Consider the following 19,696-nt stretch of genomic DNA (forward strand, 5'->3'; position numbering starts at 1 on the left):
AAAGAAGAGAAAGCAAGCGACAAATTAGAAAGAAGCAAAGGAATTCTGGTTCGTCCTATAAAACAGAGAAAGGTAAAACAGTTCTAGCAAAATTATTTAGAAATACTCCGTGCTTGTGCAAAAAGAAATGTGACAATAACATTGATGAAGAAGCAAGGAAACATGCTTTTTCAGTTTTTTGGAAGTTGGGATCTTTCAAATTGCAAAATGCCTATTTGTGTGGCTTGGTTAAGCAAGAAATCCCAAAATGTCGTCGGTCAAGGGATGGTTCCCGCCCAAACAAGAGCTCGTCCAACCATTTTTACATTCATAATGTGGATGGCAACAACATCAATGTTTGTACAGTATTTAGTTGACACCTTTCAGATCAGCCACGGTCGATTGACGCGATCCTTGAAGAAGCTAAAAGATGGAAAAGCACCTGGATTGGACGAACGTGGCTGTCATGTTCCAGCCAACAAAATTGCTGTTGATCGTATGAATGTTGTTAGGGAACATATATTCTCTTTTACTGCGTACCAATCGCATTACACTAGGACTCAAAACCCTAACAGAAAGTATTTACCATCACACTTGACCATCACTGCTATGTACAAGTCGTATTTAGAATACTGTAATGGGAAAGGCGATCCTGTCAGTGAGGCGGTGTATCGTCGCACATTTAACTCTGAGTTCAACTTACATTTTCATTCCCCTCTAAAAGATACTTGCGGAAAATGCGATGTGTTTAAAACTAAATTGAACGTATTACAAAATGAGCAGGAAAAACAACATTTGAAAGCAATGCATGAACTGCATTTAAGAAAAGCAGAAGCTGCTAGGTCAGCAAAGGACGAGGACGCAAAGCAATCAAAAGATGATCCAAACTATTATGCGTTCACATTTGACCTGGAAAAGGCTTTACCATTTCCTAGACTTACTACTGGTATAGCTTATTATAAGCGAAACATGTATTTGTACAATTTAGGGTGTCACGAACTCAAAAATGGGTTAGGGTTTATGTACACATGGGACGAAACCCAAGCTTCTCGTGGTTCCCAAGAGATTAGTTCCTGCGTAACCAAGCACTTGCTATCAAGGGCTAAAGATTGCAAACATATTGTTATGTACAGCGATACATGTACTGGACAAAACAGAAATTGGAACTTTGCTCTTGCTATGCAAAAGTTGACACAGATGTAATTGATGTGAAATACATGGTAAGTGGCCATTCATTTTTACCAAATGACACGGACTTTGCTTTAATCGAGTCCTATGCGCAGAAAAAGCTACAGGTAATTTATTCCCCAAATGAGTGGAATGAGGCCATCCTGAAATGCCGAAGTAAGAATCCGTTTCTCTTAACAAAAATGGACAGAGAGGACTTCTATTCCACCACGGAGTTAGTTGATGCTGTAACTAAACAGTCAGTGAACGTTGATAAAGGAAACTTCAACTGGCTGAAAACCCAGTGGATCAGATTTATCAGAGAAGATCCTTTTGTCCTTTTCTACAAGGAAACTCTACAGAAAGATGTACAGTTTGAATCAGTGTCTCTCGCTTGGTCGAAACAAAAGACAAAGAAAAATCGAAACAATGACCAAATACCTGTTGGGTTGATTGAACAAAGTCACTTGTACAATGCTCCCCGTCCTGTGACTAAAGAGAAGAAAAGGGATATGTTAGACCTTTTGGACTATATTCCACCCGTTCATCATGAGTTCTACCGTAACTTGATCACAGGTGATGATGTTGAGGACATTGGACTTCTGGAAGAGGTGGCTGAACCAGAGCAAGACGAAAACATTGATTAAAAAAAACATTTATCTGATGTAGGCCTATCATGTCTTTTTATACAAGTTGAACTGTAATAAAGTAAGCTACTTTTTATTATTACCAGTTTTTTTATTTTTCATTTTCCCAGATAGCTAAAAGTATCAACTAATGTAAGCCAAAGTGATCTAAGTCACGTTTTACGGTAAAGTGGTTTAAGTCCTGACTTAGACCACTTTTACCCATCTAATTAATTAAAATTGATATTAAAACTTACTTAAGGTAAAGTGGTCTAAGTCAGTTTTTTGGCTATAGCGTTAAGAAAAAACACGCTAAAAAAACGTTATATGCTTTAAAAAATAAAAGATTATTGTACAAAAGTAACTAAAAAATAATTGTTTAACTAGTCAGTCATTACAAAATTATTGCAAAAAATCAAAAACATCAATTACTCAGAAACAGGTTTGTATGACTTAGACCACTTTGCATTTCAGCCGCCCATCTGTGTCTCCCTTCTACCCTTTTATCTGGCATACTTCTGGTGTGCCCTTTCCTCATCTTTTTCTATGTGAAGTTGTTGAGCTATGTTAAATAATGGCTTTGTTCTTTCTTGCATTATCTACTTTATTTTATTATTGGTAGTTTCCTTCTGGAAATTGTTTTTTTTTTTTCTTAAAGAATGCGGGATTCCATCTACATGATTGCAATATCTGTAATTAATTTTTTTATTTAGAATAAATTTAGACATAGGTATATGAGAAAGGTAGGTAATAACAAATATTATAGACGGTCTCGTCTCGTAAATAAATGTCGTAGTACCTATGCGTAGCCCGGATTCACCACTAAATTCAAAGCAATTCAATTCCCCACTCTCCCGCGTCTATACTCACCTCCTTCGTCCTAGCATTCATCAGTCTATTGCTTAGTGCCGGCGTGTTCACATCGACTTTAGTACTCCCGTTTATCGGCATTTCGGTTTTTTTGTGTGTTTATCGTGTTATTTTCCCCATTATGTCGTTACGAAGACACTCTTCCACCGACCAGGATGTATTATCGGAGATTCTAAGGTCGGTAAAATCATTTGATATAAGATTAAAACAAATTGAAAACGAAAGGCGTTCGCCGCATCGTAGTCGTTCCAGACATAGATCGAAAACATGGCGAAATCGCTCGTTTTCTCGCCGTTTGAATTCGTCTGATAGCAGTGGTGGTTCTGGCGCCAGAACCTACCACCGAGATGATCGTGAAAGAGTGAGACGGAAGGGCTCACGTCATCGTCGCCGGGTGCTGCCGACATCATCGTCCTCTAACTCTAGTAGATCGCCGTCAAGGGTGAGAGGGGACTTGGCGCAACCGAATGTAAATAAACATCTGGTGGAGGTCGTTGACGGTAAGTTGAACTTTATAACGGTTTTAGTTATTGACATATTGTATAATGCTCTCGCGCTAATAATTAGGAAGGTAGGTAGGAGTTAGATGTAAAGCAGTAATATGCAGGGTGATTCGTACCAGTATACAAGATATATTATAATATTATGCCCTAGTGATGGGGCCGTGATAAAGACAGTGAGTTCTTATCACTACAGAGTTTATTTTGCTTTGTTTTTGCCCTAGTGATGGGGCCGTGATACAGTCAGTGGGTTCGTATCACTACAGGGTTCATTTTTGCAATATTCCGCCCTAGTGAGGGGGCCGTGATACAGACAGTGAGCTCTTATCACTACAGAGATTATATGCAAAATATTTTGCCCTAGAAGGGGGTGGTAATTTTGGGCAGTGGCTTCGTATCACCTGAGCTTTGCATATTTATGCTTTCTTGACCTTTAGCGCTAGGGTAGTATAAACACTGTGTTTTATGGCAGTCTGGCAAGGGTTGCTTTTTATTTTATTTGCAATATTATTACCTTAGTGAACAAATTGAGTAAGGCTGCTAAGCTGTATTATTTTAAATTATATCGAGAGCATTATATATTCGGGCATTCTCTTGTGGTTTAAATATGAAAATGGCTATCGACTGCTTCCTTTTGCAGATGTACATATGATCTCAGAAAACGATTTGCATCCAGTTGGTGGTATGGATCTCCAAGAGCCCCCAAACAAACAGCTGCAGGCTCTTTTGGGCGATGAGTGTGAAACTCCGATTCTTTTTGCGCCATCATTACATAATGATATTGCCAGCCGCTGGAATGTTATATTAAGGAAGGGTTTGGACTTGGACAAAAGGAAGGAGGTTATAGCTAAGTACGCTCCACCAGAAAACTAAAAATGTTTTGCCTCCTAACCTTAACCTTCATGTTAAAGGAGCATTAACAGACTCGAATGAGAGAAGGGATGCTCGTCTTTCCAGTTTACAGAGCCAGGTGGGTGCCGGAATTGCAGCTATTGGCAAGGTCTTATCTAGCCTTTATGAAAAAGGCGAGGAAAGAGATAAGGAGAATATTCAAGCGCTTAGTGATGCAGGTCGCATTCTGGCGGACGTTCATTACCAGGAGACTATATCTCGTAGAGATCTGGTGTTGTTAAACATCAACAAGGATTTAAGGGACACGCTTTCAGAATCCCCTCCCGATGAATGGCTTTTTGGTGGTAATTTGGAGGAGGCAATTAAGGCCAAGAAGACCATTGACATTTCCAGCCAGCAGCTAAGATCCAAGAAGGGGGTTAGAAAACCGCTTATCAAGAATCAGTCTTTAAACTCTGCGCGTCCACTCAGGTTGTCAAATCGGGGAGCTTACAGGAGTGGACCGCCGCAGCCTCGACAAGCTCCGCGACCAAGGACCCAGTTCCGGAAAAAACCAGATCAGTGGCAGATGAGAAAGGACAGGCGTCACTAGAGGCAAGTAAATATGCAGGTCGCTTAAAATTTTTTATAAATAGGTGGAAAGATATTACCAAGGATAACGTTGTTTTATCTTGGCTGGAAGGTTATTCCATTCCCCTTATAAGTATGCCTAATCAAACCTATGTATGCGCTGAACATAAATGGTCTCCCTTGGAGAGGCTTGTAATAAAACACTCTGTAAATGACCTTTTGTTATCTGGTGCAATTAGTTCTGCATCTCCATGTGAGAATCAATTTGTGTCAAACATTTTTCTAGTGCCAAAGACTGATGGGTCATATAGGCTTGTTTTAAACTTAAAAAATTTTAATAGGTTTGTGAAAACTAAACACTTCAAAATTGAGGACAGGAAAACTGTCTCTAGTTTAATTATACCCAATTGCTACATGGCCACAGTGGACCTTAAGGATGCATACCTGCTTGTCCCGATAAGAGAAGGTCATAGGAAATATTTAAGGTTCTTTTTTGAGGGCTCTTTATACCAATATAATTCCTTGCCTTTCGGTTTAAGCTCCGCTCCTTTTGTATTTACAAAAATAATGAGGCCTGTTGTATCATTTTTGCGAGAGAGAGGCTATACTTCGGTGATTTATTTAGACGATATCTGGCTGCTGGGTAACTCATTTGATGAGTGTTTAGAAAATGTTCAGACAACCGTTGGGCTATTAGAATTTCTGGGATTTGTGATTAATTATAAAAAATGTTGTTTAATACCATCTCAGCGCTGCACATACTTGGGATTTACATATAATTCTCTCTCTATGTTGTTGGGCCCTACAGATAGGAAACGCAAATATTTAATGGACTGTGTTTTGAAGATTACTAAGAAAAAATCTTGTAAAATACGGGAATTATCTCAGTTGATCGGCAAACTCGTTGCTGTTTGTCCGGGCATTAAATATGGTTTTCTTTACACTAAAATCTTAGAACGTGCAAAATTTTTAGCTCTTAGAAAATCAGGAGGTAATTATAACGCCATTATGACCTTGCCCGAATCTATTTTTATTGACTTAAGATGGTGGACTGACCACTTACCTCTGGCGACAAACTCCATTCGAGTTGATTCGTTTTGTCTTGAAATTTTTTCGGATGCGTCCTTGACAGGATGGGGTATATATCAAAAAGACTCCAGGTGCAGCTATGGGTTTTGGTCGGAGGCTGAGGCTCACTTCCACATTAATTACTTGGAATTGCTGGCATTATTTTTTGGTTTAAAATGTTACGCGGGACATTTAAAAGATTGCCATATATTGTGCAGAGTTGATAACACTACGGCAATGGCCTATGTTAATCGGATGGGTAGTATTCAACATCCTAACCTTAATGCTCTTGCCAGAGAAATTTGGCAGTGGTGCGAGCAGAAAAACATTTATATTCGTGCTGCGTACATTCCATCAGTGGATAATGTGGAAGCGGATATAGCCTCTCGACAACTTAAAATAGAAACGGAGTGGAGCTTGTCTAATTATGCTTTTCATAAAATTGTAGAAACTTTTGGTGTTCCAACCATTGACCTTTTTGCTAGTCGATTGAATAAAAAATGCAAAAGATTTGTATCTTGGTTGAGGGATCCAGAGGCATGCTCCGTTGATGCCTTCACCATATGTTCGCAAGGCCTGGAATTTTATGCTTTTCCGCCCTTTTCTTTAGTACTTAAAGTTTTGCAAAAAATTGTTTGTGATCAAGCGGAGGGTATTGTTGTGGCACCTTTCTGGCCCTCTCAGCCATGGTATCCCCTGTTTTTATCTCTATTGGTTGGAACACCTCTAATTTTCGAGCCATCTAACGACTTAATTTCTTTTAACAGAACTCCTCACCCGCTATCCAAAGACCTTTTCCTGGTGGTCGGGAGGTTGTCCTGGAAGCGCTCAGGTTGAAAAAAGTACCAGCTCAGTCTTTGGATATATGTGTCGCCTCCGTTACAACTGCAACCATTAATCAGTATGCGTCTGGTTTAAAGGCTTGGTGGGAGTTCTGTCAGGCAAAGAAACTGGATCCTTATACTGTGGAGGTCGCGAACGTCTTAATATTTTTAGCCGAGCTTTTTAATAAGGGGGCCTCTTATAGCCTTTTAAACACCTATAGATCGGCTATCGCACAAATTTCTGGCCCAGAATTGGCCCAGGATTTTCGCTTAAAACGATTTTGTAAGGGTGTTTTTGGTCTTAGACCTACGCGTCCCAAGTATGAGTTCTCTTGGGATCCTGCGCAGGTTTTGGATTTTGTCCGTAGCTTAGAGACCAGCTCAATATCATTGGAGTTACTTTCGCTAAAATGTTGCATATTATTGGCGTTGGCTACGGGACAGCGCATTCAGACTTTACATAATATTGAGATTTTGAATATTCAGGTTTTGGACAAACAAATTTGTATTAAGGTCCCTAGTCGCTTAAAGACTTCCGGTTATAATAAGTCCCAGCCTTTTTTAATTATTCCATTTTTTGACAATGATACAAATATTTGTGTAGCTAGAACGCTAGTTGCTTACTTGGAAAGAACCCGAGAATTAAGAGGTTCTTGCCAGTACTTATTCATAACTTTTAAGAAACCTCACCATAGGGCCACAAGACAGACCATAGGGCGTTGGTTAAAAAATATCTTAAGATCTAGTGGAATAGATACTAACACCTTTTCTGCTCATAGTACCCGGCATGCGGCTACCTCAGCAGCGGCTAGAAAGGGAATTAGTTTCGATACCATAAGACTAGCTGCTGGTTGGTCGGAACGCTCAAGAACGTTCGCTACGTTTTATAATAGACCGTTAGCGCCTGAGAGCTCATTTGCTAGAGCTGTCCTTTCATCGGATTAATGGTCAGGGATAATTATTTTCATATTTTCTTCTTATTTGTAGGGTATTTACGTTTAGTCGCCTTTTTTTTGTTTACTATACATGTTGTTTCCAATGTTGTTTCCTTTGCTACCAGGATAATAAATGTTTGAGTGACGTTGTTGCAAAATTTCTTTAAAGATCTACGACATTTATTTACGAGACGAGACCGTCTATAATCACAAGATTAAACGAACTTACCTAAGTGAAGTTTGATCTTGATTATAGGAAGGTCTCGTCGAAGTAAATAAAACCCATCCCTACCCAAATTTAGCTATCCCCCTTTGGATTTGCAACAAGAGACAGGAGCTTTTAAAATGACTAATGAATGCTAGGACGAAGGAGGTGAGTATAGACGCGGGAGAGTGGGGAATTGAATTGCTTTGAATTTAGTGGTGAATCCGGGCTACGCATAGGTACTACATTTATTTACTTCGACGAGACCTTCCTATAATCAAGATCAAACTTCACTTAGGTAAGTTCGTTAGATTTTATTTATTTTATTATATTAGATTATTTTATTTTATTAGATTTTATTCCCGTTATTGGATTCTTCAATTTTGCCATATAAATTTTACAGAGTGTAACGAAAATACAGGTCATAAATTAAATCGCATATTCTGGGACCAAAAATAGTTCAAATGTAACTAACTTAGCTTACATGTAACAAAAATAGTACAAATATGCACATAAAAACAGTTACGGCCCTTTGAAGTTACAAAACGAAAATCGATTTTTTCGAATATTTCGAAAACTATTAGATTTTTTATTGAAAATGGACATGTGACATTCTTATGGCAGGAAAATCTTAAAATCTCAAATTATAGTGAAATTTGTGCACCCCATAAAAATTTTATGGGGGTTTTGTTCCCTTAAACTCCCCCAAACTTTTGTGTACGTTCCAATTAAATTATTGTGGTACCATATTAGTTAAATTCAATATTTTTAAACCTTTTTTTTTTTCGATAAAGCAGTTTTTATCGAGTTGCGGCTTCTTTTTTTAATATGTTTACATAAAAACTTTATGGGGGTTTGGTTCCTTCAAACCCCCCAAATGTTTGTGTATGTTCCAATTAAACTATTACTGTGGTACCATTAGTTGAACACAGTGTTTTTAAAACTTGTTTGCCTCTTTGTATTTTTTCAATAAGGCACCTTTTATCGAGATACGGCTTCGTTTTTAATATGGTTCAAAATATACCTAAAAATGTAAATCATAAATAAATTTTCATATTATTACCAAGTCTCCATAATCGTACTTAACCATATACAAATATGTCAAAATTATTTGTTTTCTGAACGTCTGCACTCAGCTTACTGTGTACCGGTAGCTTTATAGCCTATTAGAGTGTTTTATGTTTTTGCGATTTCCCAAATTACTAGGTTTTTCAGTTTTGATGTCAAATATCTCTGGATCCTTAGATGATAGAAGGTCCAAATTTTTACAGTAGTTGTAGATGGACAATATCAAGTGCTGCGTGAAGTTTTATTGCAAAATGTACAAAAACAAGTAAAATAAAAAATAAAATATAAACTTTTTTGGATTTTTTTGTAGTATTTTAAAAAATTTTAAAATAAAAGTTTCTTTCACTCCAACTTTACAAAAATTTACGCCGCACTAAAATGTAGTTTCAAAATAAAAAAAGAATTAGGTCTCTAAGTGCTTTGGTTACAGATATATGTGACGTAATGTTAACATTGTCATTAAATGGGACTTTGGGTGCCCTTAAGATACTACTGCCATAAGAATGCCACATATCCATTTTCAATAAAAAATCTCTAATAGTTTTCGATATATTGGAAAAAATTGATTTTCATTTTGTAACTTCAAATGGCTGTAACTTTTTTTATGTGCACATTTATAGTAAGATAAGTTAGGTTCATATTAAATTTATGACCTGTATTTTTGTTACACTCTGTACAATATTAAAAAATTATTGTCTTTTCTCTTTTGATATAACTAATTGGTTTAGTCCTAGCCTACTATTCAATATAGGTACCAATAATTGGATTGAATTATATTTATATAATATAGTAGGAAAAATGAAAGATTACCCATGAGCGATCGATGATAAACACATCTTTTCTATGTTCCAGAAAATAATGAACTAGTACCAATAGGGCTTTTCATCGATTGTCATTTGTTTCGAGCTTCTGTCATGTGTCACATAATATTAATATATCTACGTCATACGTCTTTGGTTTGTATCAATGGTTGCGTTCATAAACAGAGAGCTTGGAATCGGATTGCAATCGGATTGGAAGCTCTTTTACTAGTGAACGGTGCGCTGAATTAATCGGATTGGAAGCGCTCGCCATTTTATTCAGCCTTAAATTTGTTATTGTGCTATGATAGCTGAATCCCGCCAACTTTAAAATTAAGTTCAAAGTAAAATGGACAATTTAATTAAAATTGAATATAAATACAATAATTATTGTATGTAATGTATTGTAAATATTTGTAGTTCTTATTTTAGTATTATTAATATGTATCCTATATATAGTTATTATCTAAATTAAGTTAGAAATATTTGTGTTTTTTTATTTATATAGTTACTAGAAATATGTGTTAATATTTCTAGTAACTATATAAATAAACACATGTGTTAATATTTCTAGTAACTATATAAATAAAAAACACAAATATTTCTAACTTAATTTAGATAATAACTATATATAGGATTATACTATATATTAATAATACTAAAATATCTGTATAGTAGGTACCTACCTCATTTATTTTCCAACAATCCAGTTTTTGATTGATTCACAAATTTTATAAAAATTGGTATTGATTGCATACCAACTATTTGTAATTAATATTTACCTACAATAAAATTAAATTTAATATAGGTAGGTAGGTACCTATACAATAATATTGAATATTAGTTATTTTCAATAATATTTCCAATTTTTTATTCTTCTTCACCCACCGTTATATTATTAATTTCTTTATTTAGCATACCTACTCAATATTGCATTTATCCAGAACATTATTGCCTTCTATATTATAAAATTGTGTAAAACACAATGTTCGTTAATCGAATATTTTCTGTATCAAATTTTAATCCTCTAAATTTGCATTTTATTAGTTCAAACCTTTCTACAGCTGACCGAATCTTTAATTATTATCAAAATTTTCTTGTTCTGGTAGTACCTAAACGTTTATTATTCTGGTAAGATTTCATTTAAGTTAATGAGGAGTATCTAAATATGCCGAATTTTGAATGAGATTTATATTCGCTGGTAAAATGGAATCTGCTTGAGTTAAATAGTTAATAGGCCTGGATCCTGCATACCAAAAGAAAGTTGTTAGCATGTTATTAGCATGTTGTTAGAAAGCATGCTGAAAATTTGTTATTAGCTTAATGGTGTCTAGTCGGACAAACTTTGATGTTTTAATTTAAAACAAACACTGGAACGGGAAGTTTTAATTGTTGAACAGGTTACAGGTTTCGAACGTCAGACTACAAAAACGTCGCATGTATTGTGTCAGACAGAACTTTCAATTGATTTGCTACTCTTTCATTAGCATGCAAAATCAGACTGCTATTTACCACCAATATAATTCCTATCCTCTGACATGTTCTACGTGTCGGAATTATTAAAATGCCCAACATAGAGAGAGCCATACTTTATTGCTACAATGTACCAAAAGGCCATTGACCGAAGTCTTTCAGCCAACTGCCCAACATATTTTTCGGACAAAAATTTTTTCATATATTATATACAAAGTTTGCTATTGAATAAACTTAAAAACAACCTGCTAGTTTTCACAATCATAAACTTGTCAGGATGGCACGTTCCACAATTAAGGCTTCCCCTGTTCCAGTGTTTTTATACATCAAAGTGTGTCCAACTAGACACTGTTAAGCTATTAACAAATTTTCAGCTTGCTATTAATCAACTTTTTTTTGGTATGCGGGATCCAGGCCTAGGTAGGAAATTTTTAATAGACGTTTTAAAAAAAATTTAATTATACAGTTTAAACAGCTTTTTCAAAACTATTTACAATCATATTATTTGTTGCCATTTCATGGAATTAGCATACTCCAAATTTAATATAAGTACTATGAAAAAAGAACTAGAGGGAGATATAATCTATTTTTTAATAAGATTCTTTGATCACAACCAACTAACTCTTGAGATAAACTGGGAATGCAGTAGACATCCCTTTATGATGCTCATACAGAAGCACATTTCCAAGCAATCTTACATTACAAAGTTGTTGCTGGCATCCTATAAAGGGAAAAAATAATTATTTTGCATGGTTACGTTATCTTGAAGCTGTATTCGATAAAAAATTCTGAAACGAGAAAGCTCACTTTAATACTTATCCAGGCAAGACATTTTACTTCCATATAAAAGACATGGCGTTTCGGGCCTATTGAGCCCCACTTGCCCGGATAAGGGTTAAAACAGTAAAAGAAAACGGAGCAGCATAAGGTACTGTTGGTTGGGAGCACTCTGAAGACCACCATGTGTTCGTTGTTCTCTGATAATACCATCAATACAGATAGAATTATTTCTACGAGTATGGCTATGTCAAACGAAATAAGGATTGAGAGACCTTTTAGATGCTCTCAGTGAAACAAATGCAATTTTAGAGCCACAACCAAATACTAGAAACGCTAAGGAAGAAATCCCTCTTATTAAAAAAATTATGGAGGGACAATTCTTGTTAACAAATTCTGCTTAACAATGGAGGAGGAAGATATATGAAAGGTTGTGTTACAATACATTTAGTTTTTATCTAAGCATGAAAATAAATATTATGAACACATTTGTACTACACTTATTTTCAAACAAACCAGTTTTTTATTGATTCACAAAAATTTTTGATTGATTACGATTTACAATTAACCCATTTGCAGATACGACTATATATGCATGTACTTACAAACGGAAATTACTGTCTGCATATGAAGATGTGTCCTCAAATGTGTTAATACAATATTTACAATAAAATTAAACTCAATATACACATTGATATTCAAGATTAGATATTTCCAATTTTTTGTAATTCTATATTATTTGGGTGAAAATCTTATGTCCAGGCAATCTTATGTCCTCTTTGGCAAACCAAACGTATCCCCAGCAACAAATTCTCTGGTTTACTTAGCATCCAAATTATAAACATTAATTTTTTTCCAATAGAATTATTCTGTTTTCAAATTGGTGGATATGACCAATACAATTAAATAGTTCCTGGAAATATAACAATATAATATACATGATGTTATTAATTTGTTATACAATTTTACCTGGAAAGTAGTTCTGGACATACGAAAATGTTCTTTAAATTGGATATTGAATTATGGTTTATATATATTTAATTTCATCTCATCCTTCTGGAATAATTTGAGGTAGGTACATCTGCTAAATGTATAACGGCATTTGCTAATTTCGTCCCCAAACAAAAATTCTTCAAGAATATTATCCATTTTAGTTTAGACACAGTTTCAGTTTTATTTAAAAACAAAACTGTCTAGGTTATAAATTATATAAACAAAGTAAAAACATAAACAAATGGAACACAGAACACTCTCAATCGAATGTCAAACGTCAGTCGTTCACTAGTAAAAAAAACTGTCAGCGTTTCAGCGCAAATTAATCGGATTGCACTCGGATTGTTCTGGTGAACGCGACCATTGGCAATATCAATAAAGTCTGAGGTAGATATATTAATATTATGTGACACAAGCTCGAACATGACAGAAGCTCGAAACAAATGACTGTGAATGAAAAGCCCTATACTGTAAGGACTGCTTATAAGTATTACATGTACTTGCTTTGGCCATTTTTTTTGTGACAGGGTGACAGAAAAATACAGCGTGTTTTATATGTTCCTTCATGAGTAATCTTTCATTTTTACTACTGCAGTATTGTAAGGCTTTCAAAGTTTTCCCAACATTAACAAATTTTTACATAATTGAATAACAGTCCACTTTTTCTGTTTCATTAGCTATCATCCTATCATGTGTTTATTTAACTTTTCTTTGTCTTGTCATTGATTGATGTATTGGGGGTCTGGTTTACTTACATATCAAAAGTTTTCAACTATGTAGGTAATATAATAGATATATTTATTTAAAACTGATAACCTCTTGTTCAAACTCTTCAGTAAACTTAGCATTATTTTGTTTTTACTTCTTCACCAATCGATATTTTTGAAAAATGAATAACCATTTTCAATTTCGCTGCAAAACGAAAATACAGCTGAACCATATTCCAGTCCAATCAGAGAGTGCCGCAAGCACCTCTACCGGTTTCGAATTTTATTAGTCTCTCATCAGGAGGCACATATGCTGCTCTCCCCGATTCAACAAAAACAAACCCCAGCGTGCAGTCCCGAATTGCAACGAACGAAATGGCATAGATGCCCTAGCGGCAACTGCTAGCAAAAGACTAAGTTTTCACTCTAATGGCATATAGCATATCCCACCAGAATGAAAACAATGGGAACCTTCTCTGGTTACACCTCCGAGGCTTCTACAATTTGCAAGCCATACGGATGCTGAGACTAAGGAAGATGAGGGAATTCTACAATTTACAATTCACGTCCCATCTGCTCAGTGCGGTAAAGTTCCAACGAGACTGGTTCCCTTCATACTCCAGACAGAGTAAATGTAAATAAAAAATGAATAACCATTTTCAATTATTTTTGATATTTTTGAATGTTTTCTTTTTAAAACAATATTGTTTTCTGATTATTGTGTGTCTACTTCATGATTTTATATAATTATTGTGATGTATGTAAATAGGTAGTATTCGGAACGCACTCAAGTTGGTAATATTGTAAGAGTGACGTGACAGTGACAAGGACAGTGAAACGGAAATAAAACCATTCTGAATCTAGACACGATAGATACAAGTTGTTTCATTATAACCTATCCTCCAAAGTTAACCTAGGAACCCTACCACGTGTTACATTATAACATTACATGGTGCCGAACAAGATCGAATACGTTAAGAAAAGATATAAGTGCAATGGAATTCAAGGCAGCTATAAACTCGATGCAAATGTCAGGTAACTTGTATGAAAATTGGAAATTCTTCATACAAAGATTCAAAAACTATTTACAAGCTACAGAATTAACAAAGAAACCTGAAATAACCCAGTGTGCACAGCTATTACAGTTAATAGGGGACGAAGGGTTCAAAATATATAACACGTTTAAGTTCTCAACAGAAGAAAAAGACAAGTTAGAACTGTTAATAAAAAAATTTGAAGCACATTTCAAGCCAAAAAGCAACGTGTCAAATGCAAGGTATTAACAAGAACAACATTGTTCACCAGAAAACAAGAAGAAGGTGAGTCAGTAGACAAATTTATAACAGATATTATAAACAAGGTAAAAAATTGTGAGCTAGAGAATTTGGAGGACAGTCTGATTAAGACTTGCATAACTTGTGGGGTAGCAGATGAAACGATGAGACAGAGACTATTGAAGAAGATGAGATGAGCTTGGAAAAAGCAATCAATCTGTGTAAAAGTATAGAAAGTTCGAAAATCCAGTCTGAAAAAATGAAGTCAGAGGAGGTGCACTACATAAAGAAAAGAAACTTCAATAAGAAATATGTAAATAGAGAACAGTGGGAAGACAGAAGAGTGAATCCAACTCATTCAAAGTCCCAAGACGGCCAGTTCAATGGTAAATCTGGAAGCAGTTCAGGGTGCAGTAGGTGCGGAATGGAGCACAGAGGCCAACCATGCAAAGCATATAAAGCTAAGTGTAATTTATGTAATAAAATAGGGCATTATGCAAAAAAATGTTTTCAAAAACAAATTAAGTATGTAGATGTAGATGATTCAGAATCAGATGATTTGTTTATAGGCTTGGTAAATACTAAAAATAGCAGTTTTGATGATGATTTCATGATAAATTTTGAAGTTAACAAGCGTAAATTAAGCTGTAGATTAGATACAGGGGCAATGGCAAACGTAATATCAATAAATAAGTTAAATTCTCTAGAAGTTAATGTTGAACTACAGAAAACAAACTGCAGGTTAACGACATTTTCGGATGAAACACTTAGGGTCATTGGAAAATGTAGTTTAGAATGCAAGTATAAAGATAACATGTACAACATAATGTTTTATGTGGTAGAAATTAATTCACCAACGGTATTAGGTCTTCCTACATGTAAAGCTTTAAATATTTTAAAAAGAATCAATACTATAGAAAAAATTGAAAATAATTTGAATTCTAGAGAAGTTACATTTAAAAATGATTACTCTGATGTGAAAAAAATATTTAAAGAAGTTTTTCCAGGTATAGGCTGCTTGGATGAGCCATACAAAATCATGCTAAATGAAACTGCACAACCAGTTATACATCCTCCAAGAAAGATTCCACTACAATTAAAGGAGAAACTAAAACTTGAATTAGCTGAAATGGAGAAAAATGGAATAATTGAGAAGGTTGATGAACCTACAGATTGGGTCAACTCGATAGTCTTGGTAAGAAAACCAAAAAGTAATTCCATAAGAGTTTGTATAGATCCTAGAGACTTGAATAAAGCTATCAAAAGAGAGCACTTTCAACTCCCTACGATTGATGAAATAGCTGCAAATTTAAAAGGTAACGTTTATTTCAGCAAGCTTGATGCCTCAAAAGCATTTTGGAGCATAAAGCTTGATAATGAAAGTAGTAAATTATGTACTTTTAACACTTATATGGTAGATATAAATTTTTAAGACTGCCCTATGGCATTATTTCAGCAAGTGAGGTGTTTCACAAAAGATTCAGTAAAATATTTAATATGGAGGGTGTAGAAACATATATTGATGATTTAATTGTTTATGGCTCATCAAAACAACAACATGATAAATGTTTATATCAAGTTTTAGAAAGAGCTAGGATAAATAATGTCAAATTTAATTATGAAAAATGTAGTTTTGGTGTAAAAAATGTAAAATTTTCAGGATTTAATTACAATAAAGATGGTCAAAGTGTTGATAGTGATAAAATTAAAGCCATTCAAGATATGAAAAAGCCAGAAAATAAAAAAGACATACAGAGATTATTAGGAATGATAACGTATTTGTCTAAACACATAAAAAATTTGTCAGACTTAACCGCACCTCTTAGGGAATTAATTAAAGAAAATGTAGAATGGCATTGGTCACATAAACATGATGAATGTTTTAGTAAAATTAAGGGAATAATTTCAAAAAGCCCAGTATTAAGACATTTTGATATAAATGAAAAGTGTTTAATATCGGTTGACTGTTCAAAAGACTCAATAGGAGCTGTACTCTTACAAAAAGGTCAACCAGTAGCTTACATATCAAAGGCTTTAACTTTAACACAACAAAATTATGCACAAATTGAAAAAGAACTTCTTGGAGTTCTGGTGGCATGTGAGAAATTTCATAATTATATATATGCTTCCAAGTTTGATATAGAAACTAGAAACTGATCACAAACCATTGATATCCATAGTAAAGAAACCCTTAATGAATGCGCCACCACGACTTCAAAGAATGTTATTTAAATTGCAGAGGTATGACTATAATCTGATGTATAAAAAAGGTAAAGAACTATATATAGCTGATACGCTATCGAGATGTTGTTCGGAATTGCCTGTAATAAAGAATGATTTAGATATTGAACTAGAATCACAAATTTGTTTAGTAAGATTAAACATTAATGTTTCAAACAATCAACTGCAAAAAATCAAAGAAGAGACTAGCAAAGACAAAACTTTAATTGATCTAAAGACTTTCATAAAAAAAGGTTGGCCAAAAGAATTAAATAATGTACATAAAGATTTAAATAAAAGCATTTTTTAAGATTAAAGATGAAATAACCTTCTTTGATAGTTTGTTGATGAGGAATAGTCAAATTATAATTCCTCATGTAATGAGAAAAGAAATGTTAAAAAGAATTCACTATGGCCATCAAGGAATAAATAAATGTAAAATGTTAGCTAGACAATCATTATATTGGCCTTCCATGACAGTTGACATTGAGAATGAAGTTAAAGGTTGTTCAATTTGCCCACAATTTGAAAATGCAAAGAGAGAACCTTTGACTCCACACAATATCCCAGAACTCCCCTGGGAGGAAGTTGGCTCTGATATATTTTACATAGGTCAAAAAGTTATTTAATGGTGGTAGATTATTACAGTAAATATCCAGAAATTTGTCTGTTGAACGATACAACCAGTTCAACTATAATTACACATTTAAAATCGATATTTGCTCGTCATGGAATACCAAAAATATTTTACTCTGATGGTGGACCACAATACACAGCCAATGAATTTGTTAAATTTTGTCAAGAATGGGAATTTAAAAGCATAAAGTCAAGCCCAGAAAATCATAGATCTAATGGTCTAAGTGAAAGATATATTCAAACCTACAAAAAAGCGCTAAGAAAATCTCTTAGAGATGGTAAAGATACATATTTAACATTGCTACAACTTAGAAATACACCAATTGATTCAAATTTACCATCACCATCTCAACTTTTAATGTCACGAGTACTTAGAACTCAGATTCCCACCACTGACAAAATTCTAAAACCAAAATTATGTAATTCTAAAATAGTAATCAGCGATTTTCAGAAAAGACAAAACAGTCAAAAAGCTTATTATGATAGAGGGACAATAAATTTAAAACCGCTTAAAAATAATGAAAAAGTTTATATTAAAGATAAAAACAAATTGAGAGAAGGTCTTATCACACATAAATTAAGAGATAAAACCTACTCGATTAAATTAAGAGATTCTGGGTCAGAAATTGCAAGAAATAGACAATTTTTAGTTCGCATTCCTGCAACTTCTGACGATGAACATTCAGATAACGAATCTGAAACTAGCGAGTCACAAAATTTTGGAAGTGTCTCTGATAACCATTCTGATCATCACTCTCCAATAAACTTACCTCCACAAACCTCTTCAGGTCGAATTGTTAAAAAACCTGATAGACTAGATTTATAAGTAATTTTATTATAAAATAAAAGGGGGTAAAGGGTGAATGAAACAATTGTGGAAATTTATAAATGTTTATTTAAAGATTTGTTAAAGAAAGTTATGTTTATTTTGTCATTATAAAAAGAGGGGGATGTGATGTATGTAAATAGGTAGTATTCGGAACGCACTCAAGTTGGTAATATTGTAAGAGTGACGTGACAGTGACAAGGACAGTGAAACGGAAATAAAACCATTCTGAATCTAGACACGATAGATACAAGTTGTTTCATTATAACCTATCCTCCAAAGTTCACTTCCTGCGCAGATCCCATCCGGTGAAGAGTTAACAAACAAACACACCAAGGGCCAAGGGTAAGCCAAATATTAATAGCTGTTTACAACTTTTTGTTTTCATTATATTATTTTCTTAACATTAGTAAGGTTAGTTATAAGCTTAGGATATTAAAAACTGATCATTAAATAGATTGGCCTGGTCTTTGCGGTCATGGAAGACCCCGGGGGGGGATCCTTGTCCCCCCAGAATATAGCAGATATTATAGGTGTCGCAGGCACTGAAACGAAAGGCATCAAAAAAGAACAGATACCGAAACCAGTATTTCTATATGAACAAAACGACCTACCACCATATGTTACATATATTGAATCGAATACTAAAACAAATAACAACATAGGTAGACTTAACAACTTAAAAATAGCAAGGGAAATCTTTAACCTACAGTTGAAAGATGTAAAAAAAAATTGACAACAAGGGTACCAACAGACTGGCTATAGAATTCAACAACTACCAAGCTGCAAATGAATTTATAAGCAATAAAAGTCTAACAGAAAAAGGATATAATCTATTTATACCTACAAATTTTGTTACCTGCAAAGGTATAGTAAGGGGCATTGATGAAGATGTTGATATTACAGAATTCTCTGCTTTCTGCGAAGCATCTGTACGTATAATAGGTGCAAACAGGCTAAATAGGAAAATATTTAACACAGAAACGAATAAACCGGAATACCACCCTACAAGAACAATCTGTTTCACCTTTAAAGGCACACGTCTACCCAGATATATAGAGATATTTAAACTGGCCTATCCAGTAACGATATATATCCCACCAGTATCCCAATGCTATTCTTGTTTTTTATATGGACATACTAAGAAAAACTGTAAGTCAAAAGCCAAATGCTTTACTTGTGGGAGCAAGGAACACAGTGAAACTACTGAGAACTGTGTAGCAAAATGCTACCACTGTGAACAAAATCACAAATCCATAGATAAATCCTGCCCAGAGCACAAGAGGCAAATCGAAATAAAAACAATAATGGCTTATTATAATTTAA

The 19,696-nt window shown here is 34.4% G+C and overlaps 1 protein-coding gene across 1 annotated transcript; it reads left to right on the plus strand.

Moving 5' to 3' along the window:
* Positions 1-2,763: 2,763 nt before the first annotated feature.
* LOC126888594 (uncharacterized) lies at positions 2,764-7,401 on the plus strand. The gene is made up of 5 exons (XM_050656948.1): positions 2,764-3,142; positions 3,783-3,956; positions 4,054-4,412; positions 4,466-6,346; positions 6,400-7,401. The coding sequence occupies exons 1-5, from the start codon at positions 2,764-2,766 to the stop codon at positions 7,399-7,401; spliced, it is 3,795 nt and encodes a 1,264-aa protein (XP_050512905.1).
* The last annotated feature ends 12,295 nt before the right edge of the window (positions 7,402-19,696 follow it).

Source organism: Diabrotica virgifera, chromosome 7 (assembly GCF_917563875.1).
Source record: "Diabrotica virgifera virgifera chromosome 7, PGI_DIABVI_V3a".
Taxonomy (NCBI): Eukaryota; Metazoa; Arthropoda; class Insecta; order Coleoptera; family Chrysomelidae; genus Diabrotica; species Diabrotica virgifera.

Excerpts from the sequence above, each read along its gene's own strand:
- LOC126888594 (XM_050656948.1), top strand. The coding sequence starts at position 2,764 with ATGTCGTTACGAAGACACTCTTCCACCGACCAGGATGTATTATCGGAG. Across the intron at positions 4,413-4,465 it reads AGCTAAGATCCAAGAAGGGG|GTTGTCAAATCGGGGAGCTT; the intron begins GTTAGAAAACCG and ends GCGTCCACTCAG. Across the intron at positions 6,347-6,399 it reads CCCTGTTTTTATCTCTATTG|AACTCCTCACCCGCTATCCA; the intron begins GTTGGAACACCT and ends TTCTTTTAACAG.